General features: G+C 52.3%; 1 protein-coding gene across 1 annotated transcript; it reads right to left on the bottom strand.

Annotated features, from left to right (window-relative positions):
- Window positions 1-750: 750 nt before the first annotated feature.
- Window positions 751-13,762, bottom strand: LOC137926774 (cell adhesion molecule Dscam2-like). The gene is made up of 21 exons (XM_068770472.1): window positions 13,757-13,762; window positions 12,640-12,772; window positions 11,404-11,690; window positions 10,384-10,616; window positions 10,038-10,156; window positions 9,803-9,958; window positions 9,582-9,725; window positions 9,335-9,484; window positions 7,810-8,349; window positions 6,094-6,244; window positions 5,592-5,740; window positions 5,284-5,407; window positions 4,642-4,817; window positions 4,209-4,562; window positions 3,782-3,901; window positions 3,196-3,539; window positions 2,789-2,966; window positions 2,528-2,744; window positions 1,640-1,788; window positions 1,019-1,196; window positions 751-943 (listed from the first exon to the last, which is right to left on the bottom strand). Exons 1-21 carry the CDS (start codon window positions 13,760-13,762, stop codon window positions 751-753), a joined length of 4,101 nt encoding a protein of 1,366 aa, XP_068626573.1.
- Between the last annotated feature and the right edge of the window lie 230 nt (window positions 13,763-13,992).

The following is a 13,992-nucleotide window of genomic DNA, read 5'->3' as shown; positions in this document are numbered from 1 at the left end:
TATGAGTCCGAAAACGAGTCTTCCGATTCGACGTCAGATAAATTTGACTTGCTAATTGCGGAAGGAGGGAAAGTGTGGGAAAGTAAAAATTAAATAAAAGAAAACTGGCGAATACCTACTGCTGAAATATTCGTGGACGTGGGAAGTGGCGACATGCTTACGGCTCTGTTAACGGTACTCATCGGGGCAGCGCAATATTTAGCGGCGAAGAGAAGACAGAGATACGTACCTCCGTCGGCTGTGGTGGCGTAGAGCGCGGGCGAGTGCGGGCCCGCGCCGGCCGCCGAGAACGCGCGCACCGACACCGCGTAGCGAGCGAAGCGGCGCAGCCCGCGCAGCAACAGCTCGCCGCCCGCGGCCCCGCGGCTCACGCTGCACCCGCCGCGGAGCCCCGCGCCCCCCGCGCCCGCCGCGCCCTCCGCGCTCTCCTCCTCCTCCAAGCCCTCAACGCGCTCCTCTTCGAAGCGCGTCATCTCGCGCCACGACACTGCGTATCCCAACAATTCTCCGTTCCACGCGTGCTGAGCGGGAGCCTGGCGGGACAAATTGTGATTTTGTAGAGTGCAGGGCGTCGAGTGTTTCCTACAAACGTACAGGTGTGAGCGTTGCACGCGCGGATACGCACCGACCACGCGACATGCAGCTCGTCCGCGCCCACCGGCTTCACGTGCACGTCCTGCGGCGCCGCGCTCGGTGCTGTCGGGCAAGGGATATTTCACAGAGCTATTCATTTTGAGCGTGCGCTGCGCGTCACGGCATGAGTCGGAGCTTACCTTCCTCGAGCGTGGTGAGCAGCAGCGGCGCGGAGTGCGGCGAGCTGCCCGCGCTGTTGGCGGCTACCAGGCGCAGCTCATAGTCGACGGCGGGGTGCAACCCGCGCAGCGTCGCGCTCAGCGTGCGGTAGCCGAGCGCGTCAGGTGCTTCAGGCGCGACAGCCGCAGGGCTGTAACAAAGTCGCAGTTGAGGCGCAGTGCGGCGCTGTGCAGCGCGACTCCTCTAGCTCGTGCGCCGGGGTCACCTGTCGTCGCGAGCGTCGAGCGTGTAGTTGTCGGGCGGTGCAGGGCCGGCGTGCGCGCGCACGTCGCCGCACAGCGCGAAGTAGCGCACGTCGGGGTCGTCGCGCGCGCGCCACTGCACGCGCACCCAGCGCGAGCCCACGCCGGCCAGCTCTACTGACTGAGGTGCCTCAGGGGGTTCTGGTGACATTTCGAAATTACCCAACTTTTCTGGAAAATTTATTGTGGCAATAGGAAGACTTCTCAAATTTGGGGGCACTCTGTGATTTTACCTATTAACAGTCGATATATAATATACCAAAATAGCCCAGCGTTTCGGAAAGTTGAAATGTAAATGCTTAAAAGCTACAGAAATTATAACTGGGGCCTTAGGTTACTGAAGGTTTACCACGGATCGACTAGCGCAGCGTAAGTATATTCCTAACATGGACATACGACTTAAATATGCGACGATAAGTTATGGTCGGCCGGTCTTTCTGGAAACCTTTAAAGAGGGCCTGTGTCCGCTAGTTGACGCGGTATGGGTAATATTAAAAACAATTTGGGACCCATGCGATGATTTACAAAAGACGCGTTGATGGACCTCGTCGGTGAACGCAAAGTAAGTGACCGGGCGTGCGGACCTTGCACGTGCAGGAAGATGCGGCGCTCGCTGCGGCCGAAGCGGTTGCGCGCGAGGCAGCGGTACTCGCCCGCGTCGGCGCGCGCCGCCGAGCGCAGCCGCAGCGCCGAGCGCACGCCGCGCGGGCCGCGCGTCTCCGCCACCGTCCACCTGCGCCGCGCCCGTTGCGATGTATGTGCTTTCAATTAATTTTTGTAATGCCACTATAGATGGCGCTGTTTACGTTTCACGACACGCAAGCGTTTTTACTTTATTTCCGCGTTTAGATAAATTTGAACTTTTGCAGCAACATTTGTGTGGGTATCGAGAGACTGAATTTAAACTAATGTGAGTGTTGCATTGTAGTAATAGCGTAACTTTAGCTTCGGGTAAAAGTTGCAGCCGATGTAATTACTGAATCAAGGAGGACTCCTCCTTAGAGTGTCACACTGTGACATTAATGTTAAATTTAAAAAATCTGACTAGCACGGCAAAGAGTCTATCCGTCCCGTGATGGGAATGTAGGAATGAGTGAGCTAACAACTCGGGTACGATATCCGGATAATATGGGAGCCAGCTCATCTGGCGTCTCGAGCGAGGATTTAATCGTTAAAGTGCTCTTGGTGTTGTACGGGAAGTGTGTGTGCCTTACAACTCCATCCTCGGCTCGGAGAGTCAGATAGTGCGTACGTGCACGGGCCTGTGTAGTTACACAGGTTCCTGGTTTTGGGCGGATGTACTGCCCTCATTGGTATAACATATCGGTGGAGAACTTTGGGGACAGTATAATAAATCAGTTAGGTATCTATCCTATACCGAACGGTGGAAAACACAGCAACAGTTCACATTCGTGAAGTTGGTAACATTGCGCTTGCACTGTATAATAAAGCTTTGAAACATTGTGCTGCACCTGAAGGAGTCGAGGTCGAGCTTGAGCCCGCGGTGCGTCCAGTGCAGCTCCAGCGGGGCGTCGCCGCGCGCCTCGCACTCCAGCGTGACGCGCGCGCCCGCCGCGCACGACACGTTGCGCGGGCCCGCGCCGCCCCCCGCCGCGCCGCCCCCCGCCGCGCCGCCCTCCGCCGCGCGCCCCGCCTCGCCCGCCGCCTCGTCGACGAAGTGCGCCGGCTCTGCATCGCGACGCACGCTCATCACTCTACCGGCTCGTTCTCACCATCCCGTCGGAGGCACCCGGCGTTGAGTCGGTGTTGGGCAATCAAATATTTAGGACCGAGGACAACAAGCCTTTGCGGGTATGTATGTGATGAATGTGCACCGCGGCTGCGAAGATAGAAGCACATAGACGTGGCCAAGCACAGGGTCTGTGCAGCATAATCCTTACGAAAGCCATGCTTGAGGGCAATACAAATTGTGCAAAACCCCGCAAGTGCAACCTGTTCTGTTGCTAGTTGAAAAAAGCGTGCGAGCGGCGATAGCTGCTTGTGAGGGCGTCAAGGCGCAGAGCATACTGAGCGGGATCGAAAGGTGATAACAGATCCTGGTGCCCCTCTAGACGACTGAGGACACGGTTGAGACTGGAGGTTTGTTTTCAGTTCTTTGGAATCGTCTTATGAATTTCACCCTATCATCACGCGCCCCCGGCGTTGGGGCGGATAACAAGTAAACCGGCACCAGTTGTGCGACAAAAGCACGGCAACTGTACCCACCGTGCACGGTCACGTTGACGAGCTTCAGCAGCGGCGCGCCCACGCCGTTGTCGGCCGTGCAGCGGTACGCGCCCTGCAGCCCGCGCGTCGCGCCGCGCGCCCTCAGCCGCGCGCTGCCCACGCCCCCCGTGCTGCCCACGCCTCCCGCGCCTCCCGCGCCGTCCGTGCTCACGGCGCCCCCCGCCACATCAGGCGCCGCGCCCGCGTCCCACTCCGAGTCTTTCGCTTCCCAGCGCTCCAGCTCATCCGCTTCACCGCCTGAATAAGACACGTTTCAATTCATCGACCACTGTATTCCCGCCTTAAAAGCACTCGGGCATACCTACAAAAATATATTTCTGAAAAATATTTGTAAATCAGCTGGTTGTCGAATTGTTTGAAGAACGGTGTATATTTTTTTAAATTATTTTTTGTTAATAGCAACATATAACATATTGTATTTTTTGTTCCCTGGCGATCCGGTTAAGGTTAGTAAAACTTATACAAAATGCTATATTTACCTAGTTTGCGGAACCAGGTGACTACAGGCGTGGGAAAGCCCCGCGCAGCGCACTCCAGTAGAAGCGGTGCTCCCACCAGCACTGCGACGTCCAGCGGTTCCGTCACCCACGACGGCGGCACTGCGGAGAACCAGTCAGTACAAGGTTCGGCAGCGAGCCGACTCACAGAGAGTGGATGATGCCAACACATCGGACCCCATCGGTGTCAGTCAGATCAGGTAAAACAGCGCGCGTGTGTGTAGCGAAAAGAGGGAATATCAAAGAACTACACTGCAGCCGTAAAAGAGTAATACTCTCTATGTAAGCTTTTAAACGCCCACTACGGGAACATACCCATCTTGAAAAGATTGAAAATATGGAGCGGCTCCATTTTACATAACAAGATCTTGAATTAAGAAAGAGCTGCCACGTGGCAGCGGCGGCGCACCTCGCACGCGCAGCACGGCGCTGTAGGCGGCCGCGGCGGCGTGGTTGGCGGCGCGGCACGTGTAGCGGCCGCTGTGGCGCGCCGACAGCTGCGCGAACATCAGCAGCGAGAATTCATTCAGGCTCTTCTCCTCCACCTGCAGCAAGTGGACGGGTGATGGGCGGGGCGTTGCAGGGTCTCGGCTGCGCGACGATCGTAGGGTACGGACCTGCAGGTCTGCGGGGATGGGCGCGCCGTCCTTCAGCCAGGAGAAGTAGACGGGCTTGTCGCCGGACGACACTCCGCACAGCACCTGCGCCGCGCTGCCCTCCGTGAGCTCCGAGGAGAACATGAACGGAGATATCTTGGGTGGATCTGCGCGAGGGCGTGTGGGTAAGTGGTTTGCAGGCGTGTGCGGGACGCGGGGCGCGGAGAGGAGGCGGGGCGTACGTACTGCGCACTTGCAACTCCAGATCGGCCTGGGCGCGCGCGCCTCCGGGCGCCGTGACGCCGCATGTGTAGGCGCCCGCGTCGCTGGCGCGCGCCGGCCGCAGCTGCAGAGCTGCGCCGCGCGCCGCCACGCGCCCCTCCGCTGGCAACGCCACGCCCGCGCGCCGCCACCACACCGCGCTACCGCATGCGCACGCGCACGCGAACACACGCACACACACACACGTTACACATGTCGAACAACAAAACGATCGATTTCTTAAAAATTTCAACACTACTACTCTGATACGGCCAGTATAATATGAAGTAAAAAGTATTTAACATCTTTTTTTTTAATCCAGTCAAATTAACATATTTATTTTTGAGACGATTGGCTGATTAAATAAAAATCTTTATGTAGACGCCTTGCCTTAACTTGATTAAATTTCGTGTGTTGGAAAACTATTTAAAATATTAAAATTAATGAATTTGTGTTCATCACGTGTGAAGTCGATATGCGTAAGGTCACATTTAAGTGCCCGTATGGTTCTGTAATAATTTCTACCTCGTATGGAATGATCAATGCCATCTAGTGAAAACCGCTTAAAACTTTTTAGTTCGCCTTTTATTTATTAAAAATTATTAAATATAGAATAATATTTGTTACAGGAATGATTCTCTGCAATGCACCTCTATGGACCTGATCGGATATCCGGAGTAGGGGCAGTGCAGCGTCGCGTTGTCGCCGGCCACGACGCGCAGCGCGCCCGGCGCGCGCACGCCCGGCGGCCCTGCGGCACCGACACGCTCAGCAACGTCGCTTCGAACTTATAAACCAATCACAAAGCATCCTCTACTCGGGGATAATTAAGCCTCGCGCGAGACACTTTGTTTTAGGAGGACAAATGAGAACACGGGGCGCGTGTGTGTGTGGGGGGGGGGGGGACAAGGGGTGTGGGTGAGGTGGGCGCGCACCGTAGACGTTGAGGCGGGCGGAGTGTTCGACGGAGCCCAGCGCGTTGGTGGCGCGGCACGTGTAGCGGCCGCCCGCCGCCGCCGACACCGACACGTTCAGCAGCGACGACACCTCGCCCAGCGGCGTAGCCTCCTCGCTCACGCGGTACCTGCGCGCGTCGCCGCCGGTGAACAGAGCGCCGGTACAACCGATAGGAGGCGTTAGATACAGGCTGGAATGCGCTATCGGTTGTGTCGCGATAACACGTTAAATAATATTAAGTTTAACTCTGGAATAACACTGAAATTGCTCGAGCCAAGGCTTTTGGGAGAGCTCTTTAACCAACTAACTAAAACGATATTTAAACTTAAGCACCATCACTCCGCATCTAATCGTTGGTACGTGTCAAAAACAAGATTGCTTTTTTCATTAGAAGATCCATCAGAATTTGGACTATGGGCTCATTGATAGTATATGTAATTGTAGGATACGGGGCAGGCCCGGCACGGGCGCGGTGCTTACTGGTGGCGCGGCAGGAAGCGCTCGAGCGGCTGGCCGTCCAGCAGCCAGGACACGCGCGGCGGCGGCGCGGCGGCGGCGGCGCAGCGCAGCGCGGCCGTGCCCGCGCGCAGCGCCTGCTCGATGAACGTGTACTGCAGCTCCGGCGCGGACTCTGCGGACACGCGCGCCGCTGCCTCGCTCAGTGCACCACGACGCGCCACGTGCCGCGCGCCGCCTGCACGCTCGCAAGACTCGCGAATCATTTTGTTCACGACTATTGCAACTTTCTTTGCAGAGGACTCGGGCCCTGAGCATCACCGAAGATGTCCACTGTTGCAGACAAATTCGAGCATCGGACGCATGACGTGTTATACTGACCAATGCTAAGGAAACCGACTTACATTGTATACAACGATAGAATATGATTCAAAACCTCTGTTGTTTGCATTGAGAATGAAGGCGTCTTAACCCTTAAATGTATGACTTTTATTTAAACTTTAAAGAAATATATATCTTGCAGATACAGTACCCGACGACAAATTGCATATCGATCTTTGGAAAGAGACAATCGGCTAATTTCGGCCTCGTAGAGCGTTATGTCTGTCGCACAAAATAAAACGATTGACAAAATGTCACATAGGTAATAAGCCGATTGTCTCTTTCCGAAGGTCGATGTGCAATATTTATCGCCAGGTACTGTAAGTACGCTACAATGCAAGAAAAAATAGAAAAAAATGTGATATTTTTTATTTTTATTTTATGATAGATATTGTGGCAACCGTGTTACTCTACGTCATCTAGCGGAGTTGCCGTGAACGAGGTCGAGTGCAGAGCGCAGAGCCGCGTGCGCAGGCGGCGAGCATCGACGATGTCGGTGCTCGCAAACATCGATCGTCCTAGTGAGAGCACGAGCACGGCGGCGAACGCGTGAGTTTCCTTGTTTATTTTTTTATTGCGTGACCTATTAAAATTTGTCTGGCATACCCAATTAACTCATATTCACAAAAGTGTTGTGTTTAGTTCATATTTGACACGTTATGTCCTACAGCTATCCTACAATCCTATAAAACACTATGCATATACTGTACACTATTGTATTCAAAGTGGTATGTTGCATTTTTTCGTCATTATGCATTTAAGGGTTAAAGGCGTCGCCGGGTAGCTCGCGAACCTAACGTGTAATTACCGGGGAATAAATTACAACACTGAATAATAACAGGAATTGATGCGTAGTAGTTACGCTTGAAGCGCAAAAATCACGTTTTTTGAGAAGGAATAGAAAGGCCTGAGCAACAAAACATCTGGTTAGAGAGAACGTGCCCGCGCGCTGGTGCTGCGAGCGAGGGAGACCGGCTGTCATTCTCATTTTATTAACTCGGAACGCCGCTCAATAAAGATAACTTGGTAATTGAACGCGCTGCACAAGTGCGCCGTATTAAGTTAAGCGCGGTGATACAGACGATCGTGAGTACTCCGAAGTAAGAGGAAACAGACTCACAAAGCAGTGTGCTGGTTCAGATTCAAAGAGCGTAAAGCGTTCAAGGACCTTCCTCGGTCACCAATTTCGTGAACAAGCTTACATTTTACTAATGTTTTATTGCGTCATAAAGAATTGTTTTCTATTTTTTTCACTGTAATAAATATACAAAATAATGTTATTAGATGTATAAATATGTATGACAGGCTGAGGACCCGTGAACACTAAGAAGATGAAGGTACTGTTGCACAGTAGAGTACCCGCAAGGCGCAGCTCGGCGGCCGCGTGCGCCGAGTGCGCGCCGCTGGTGGCCATGCACTGGTACATGCCGCGGTGCGCGCGCGACACGCCGCGCAGCACTAGCAGCGCGCCGTCCCCGCCGCCGCCCGCCGGCGCGCCGTCGTGCAGCCAGCTCAGCGCGGCCGGCGCGTTGGCGCGGCAGCTCAGCGTCACCGTGCCGCCCACCTCCGCCACCTGCGCACGCGACACACGCGTCTCGTCACTCGACCGCTTGCAAGCCGCGCGCACGCCGCACGTGCGCTGCGGGCGGGCACTCACCACCAACGCGGGTGCGACCGTCACGTTCAGCTCGACGTCGACGAGCAGCCGCAGCTGCAGCGTGGCGTCACCGAAGCTGTTGGTGGCCTTGCACAGCCACGCGCCGGCCAGCTCGGGGCCCGCGCGCCCGCACAGCGCAGCGCCGCCCGCCCACGCGTGCAGCTCGCCGCCCGCATCGCCGCCGTCGCCCTCCGGCAGCCGCACGGGCTGCAGGCGGCCGTCGCGTTCGCGGTACCAACTGCCTAGCGCACACACAGCTCAACTGACTGAACTAAAATCGCTAATAATATGCTTATATCTTCACATTGTTGGTTTCGTTAATAGTTGCACTACAGGTGGGCGCTGTGTGACGAGTGAACCCACACTGACTTAACACACCGACTAAAAACCCTGCAGCCACTGCACTCACCAAAAGACAAACTCATCGGAGCGTTTTAAAGTGCAATGAGCCACTTACAATGATTTGGAACAATACTTTTAGAGTGAGATCACCATCTTCGAAACACCTGGGTGACAAACTTTCAGTTTTCTATATGTTGTTGTCATTCGTTAAGAACTTGATCAAAAATGCAGGAAGTTCGATAGATTTTGGGTCGTTAATGACATTCATCGGCCACTAGACATCAGAAGACAAGATATAAAAGTCAGTTCACCAACGCGACGATTGCCGACCAGGGTAGCGAGGACACCACAGATATTCAGATGTGTCATTGTGTCTGTGAACGCTGCATCCTATTATCATTGCTTATTTCCATGAACACCTGGTTTTCTACTTTATACTATAATACTGTAGGTAAGGTCCGGAAAAGATCAGCCAGAATTTGCAGAAACAGTGCGACAAATGGGTGCCAAAGCACTTGACTAATGACAGAAAAATAAAAGTTGTGACTGCTCTCAATAATCCTGTCTCAATAACCTCTGTCTTTTACGAACATGAAGCACTCGTACATGGGAAGCATGACACTGAGCAATATTTACATTTTCTCACGAATTATTGTCTTGCCTTAAGTACATGAAAATTATCGGGCGAATTTGAAAAGTAAAAAGACGCGTATTTCATGAGATAGATGTTATGCTAGCCGGCGTAGGCTCTGTGCAGCTTTATCGGAATGAAGAAAAAGTCCGCGGGAATAGGTCTGTGAGTGAAAATAATATGTTAGCCGATCGTAATCAAGTTATGTGATGTGCGGGAAAAGACGCCCAGACGACCAATGTGTGCAGTGGAACATCGTGATATTGAGGTGGGTGCGCGGTGTACGCACGTGTAGTGCGGCGCGGGGTAGTCGGCAGCGGCGCAGGGCAGGCAGAAGCGGCGCCCGGCGCGAGCCCGCACCGCGCCGCTCGCAGCGAGTCGCGGCGCGCTGCCCGCCGCCGCCGCTGCACACAGACGTACACGCGTGCGTTAGTGCGTCTGCGCGACGTAGCCGGGCGCGTGCCGGGCGCGTGCGGGCGCGTGCGGGCCGCTGATACTCACGCAGCACGAGCAGGGCAGCGCCGGGCGCGCGCCTAACCAGCTCGGCCAGCGGGTGCCGCGCCGCGCAGCTGTACGCGCCGGAATCGCGCGCCGTCGCATCGCGCACCAGCAGCGAATCGCCCGCCGCCAGCAGCCGCGCCTCCGCTGCAATACGTGCATATGATGAGAATGATGTGTTTAAACTGTTATCGCGTTCTATTGCTCGGTTTGAGTTGACTGACCGGCGACGTTCAGGGGCCGGCCGTCGCGATACCAGACGACGTCGCGCAGCGGACCGAGCCCGTCCGCCGCGCCCGCAGCGAGGCAGCGCAGCGCCGCCACCCCGCCCGCGCGCACCTCGCCCATCTCCACGCGCACCGCCCACGCGCTCTCCGACACTGCCGCAGAGACACCGCTGTAGTTAGTCGCGCACGTGCGTGGTGCGGGTGAGTAGTTCGTGGTTGGCGCAGCACTGACCGGGCTGCAGCGTGACGAGGCGCGAGAGCACGGCGCCGCGCGGACTGCTGGCCCGGCAGCGCACCGCCTCCACGCCGCGCACGCGCAGCACCTGCAGCGCGCCGTCGCCCAGCACGCGCCTGCACGCACCGCCAACAATATGAGGAAAATGCTCAGCAACGACACACCGATGCGGTTCAAACGCATAAAGACAGTCGATCGGCGTACGCACCTCGATTTGCTTCTCTCCCCACGTCACTCGAGAACAGCCGGTTTCGAAAGCTCACCACGCTGTTAACCTTATAGCTCCTTTAGCTACTGTGGTCACGAAGTCAGTGTTCGCAATCTATATTACGATCCTACGTACAGAGTGAAGCATGTGCTTGTTAGCACAGGTTTATCGGCGAGTATTTTAGACGACGAACTGTCGATCTCGACCACAACTCCGGGGGGCGCCGCGATTGTGTGCAGCACATGCTCATCGAATGTCGCGATTGGGCGCCGGGCGACGGACCGTGTTCCTAGAAATCGCGCGACGTCTCGCACTGTCAGCAGCAGTGGGTGTGCTGGTCGAGATTGGCGCATGGACAGTAGCGGTTGCTGTAAGCGCCAAGGAGCAGAGATGGGAGGAAAACGGGCAAATGACAGATATAAGCAAAGAAAATAAATAAAACAGACTAATCGTAGTCTATCTTATTTTATTCCATAGCAATGTGTCCGAGCGGTTGTTAGGTGTACGGTAATGAACAGGTGTCGATACAATTTTTGTGCTACAAAAGGCAGCTGTCTGTGCGATGTACAACATGATACCTACACAGCCCATATACACCCAACTCTCTTTTTACACGAATTTGAATTAACGCGGTTCACCAATAAGAGTAAATAAACAAGTTACAAGAATTTTTGATTGCAACAAGAATACTTAATTTTTTTTGTTATTCTAATTTTGACAGTATCTAGCAGAAATAGAGGAACACCGTAACCTCCCCCCTTCCGTATACATAAGAAAACAAATCGTCGGTCGGTTTATGCTAACAGACATGTTTGGTCTACTTTGTAATAAAAACCAGCGGGAGCCGTTAATAATGAGCGAAATTCTTCTCTTGAAATGGATCGAACCCCAAACTCGTTGATATCATCATAAACGTTGTAATTCGTGTCATGAACTATGTGATGAACAGCGTTATCTGTTGGTTTGCCCTTCATTTACTCTTATAACCTCATATTTAGTTATTGTAACAGTATTAAAGTGTTATTGGCTTTTAGGTTAAAATAAATCGCTTTGCTGAGCCAAAGTGTACGTACTTGTGAATAGATAACTTTTTCCAAACAAGACGGATTAAATGAAAAAAAAGTCTTTAATTGTTTCGTGTACAGAGAGTAATACAATTGTATGTTTATAGGTAGCCGGTGTGGGCTTGGGTGTGGGCATGGGTGTGGGCTTGGGTGTGGGCACGGGAGCGGGAGTGCGTGTGCGGCACCTGATGCCGGGCTCGTCCCGCAGCGGCGCGCCATCGGCCGCCAGCCAGGCGACGCGCGGCGCGGGGTCGCCGGCCGCCGCGCACTGCAGCCGCGCGCCGCCCTCTCCCACGCCCACCAGCGCCGCCGGCTCCCGCGTCAGCACCGGGCCCAGCACCGGGCCCAGCGCCGCGCTCGCCTCCTCGCCGCCGGACGCTGCGCAGGCACCAGGGTCAACACCGTCGTACGAACATTGCATTGCGCTCTCCGAACACATACAAAGCGACCACTTGCGCAAGTCGAGACAAATATACCGCGGGAGCCCAATTTAATACAAACAGGAATCAGCTTCGACTCCCACAAGTGAGCGCCCCGCGGGCTCTTGGCGCGGCGCGGCCGAGCGGGCCCGCAACAAACTCAAACGGCTTCCTTTCACGGCTTCCTTTACAATATACTTAATACAGTTTTACTGCATTCATTTTTAAACTGTGGTACCGTTTTTTAAAAGAAGAAAATTTATATTATTATTATATCTTTGCAAACATGTTTTACGGGTCACATTGAGTCGCTTATGCTAGAAACAATACAATTTTGCTCGCAGAAAAACGCTGTTCATATTCCATTTAAAATTTAAAAATAAAAATTAGTAATACGTATTGTTTGTTGCAGGAAAAACCATAAATATTATTGGTTTTTGTTTCTGTACCAAAAAAATCATAGAATAGTAGTAGCCACGCATGGCAGGCTGGACGCCAGTCACGGTGCGGTATCAGGGAGTACAGAGGATGCTGCTGCACATCCTCTGGAAACTTGTTCGTGAGCAGTGACACACATGTGCAACTGATGAACAAAGTGAGAATTATATGAGGCTATATCCTGTGACCTGCGCGGCCGGGCTGTTGCATTGGTCAGTGCAAAAGCAAAGCCAATTTAGTAACTCTTTAGTAATGTTACGTTTTTATTGCAAACAACAACGAAATCAACCTTAGATCTACCAGGTAATAAATTTAAAAAAAATGATCTAACTAAAACGATATCAACAATTTTGCTGCGACATGAATCGTAATTAAGTTCAAAATAAAATCATCTGGGATTTGTATTAAGAAAGTAAACGCATCTATACACCTTACTGTATGCGACGCTATCGAGCGGTGCCCGCGCTTACCTTTGAAATGGAATACGAGCAGCAGCAGCCGCAGCGGCGACATCGCGCGTCGACCGCCCGGCGCACGCCCACCTGCGCTTGCGCACGCTCCTACTGACAGCGTATTCTTGGGAGGCAGGTGCACGTTCCTTGCCTAAAAATGGTAAAAACAGGAGTACAAAAACACTAAATTCAGTTCAAATTCTTTACTTCAGACATGGCTTCATACAACAAACCACCTTAATAAGCAGTATTATTGGAGTAGGCAACGTAATAACAAAACAATTCGCAGCCGGCGCGGATTCTCATTCGGCGACACAACAAAAAGACGTGGACGACTTCCCAAGAAGCTCGTGCTCTTCCTTACCGGCGCATAAGAGTAGCCCGCGCGCCCTCCGCGAGTACCGGCCGCACTACTGAAAGAGAACCCGTGATCTGACCAGTGCGCGAAAAGAACACGCGCAGCTTTATTTTGAATTGAAGGATTACATTGTAGGGGATATTGGTTCAAGTTTCTACCAGAGTAGACTCTTCTTGCATCCCTCTCTTGATGTGCATAAGTGATCACTACATGTTATCTACAGAGGCAGCAAGTGCAATGACGGCTCAGTTTCAGTTTAAAAGCCGTGACGAGCAACTGTTGGGCCAGGGGGTCGTATTTCGTCATCTTGTTGAACGAGGAGCGGCAGACGTGCGGGACGTTGTGTTGGAAAACTTGACAGCGGGACATATGCTGCTAGGTAAACACTGTGTCAGTTTTGTCTCTCTGTTTGTACCAAACAGTTACGAAAATAAAAATAATAATCAAACCGTTATATTCATTTTTATTCAGATTTCTCACTGATAGTAATAACAAACAGGTATACAACTAAAAAATAATAATAAATAAATACAAGCCAAATATGAGACGACGCGGAAACTTCTTAACGTTATGATCTTAACATTTTTTAATTTATTTCAGCCGCAAACAGAAATAATCAAACATGAAACCGACGTTCAGAATTACCATCACTATATATGTGCACACAGCGGTACAATTTGACCCACTGCACAACAACATAATATATATCCGATTGTAAATAGGTAAATAGGAAAGTGTGAAGTTGATTGATATTTGAAATCGTAACATACAACGTACATGCATTTTGTTATAATAATGTACAATAGTGTGGAGCTAAGATCATAAATCCAATTTTATCAATCAACATTCACATAACATTTGAATGATATATGTATATATATGTATGTATGAATATAACAAAATTCAACTCGCATATAACAAGTATTATTAAAAAAAAAAACAAGTATCAAGACAGCAATCCTTAGCAATGATGTCAATTGATTATTTTGATTTCGTTTATACTGAATCTGATG

This window comes from Battus philenor, unplaced genomic scaffold (genome assembly GCF_028537555.1).
Source record: "Battus philenor isolate CCGP_79_NKW_IND1 unplaced genomic scaffold, ilBatPhil1.0.hap1 SCAF_3, whole genome shotgun sequence".
Classification (NCBI taxonomy): Eukaryota; Metazoa; Arthropoda; class Insecta; order Lepidoptera; family Papilionidae; genus Battus; species Battus philenor.
This window is presented reverse-complemented; position numbering and strand designations above follow the sequence as displayed.

What these genes read in the sequence shown, in the direction of transcription:
- LOC137926774 (XM_068770472.1), bottom strand. An exon ending in CTACCTATAAACATACAATT is followed by an intron (nt 10,617 to 11,403) that starts GTATTACTCTCT and finishes TGGCGCTTACAG; the next exon opens with CAACCGCTACTGTCCATGCG. An exon ending in TCTGGAGTTGCAAGTGCGCA is followed by an intron (nt 4,563 to 4,641) that starts GTACGTACGCCC and finishes GCCCTCGCGCAG; the next exon opens with ATCCACCCAAGATATCTCCG.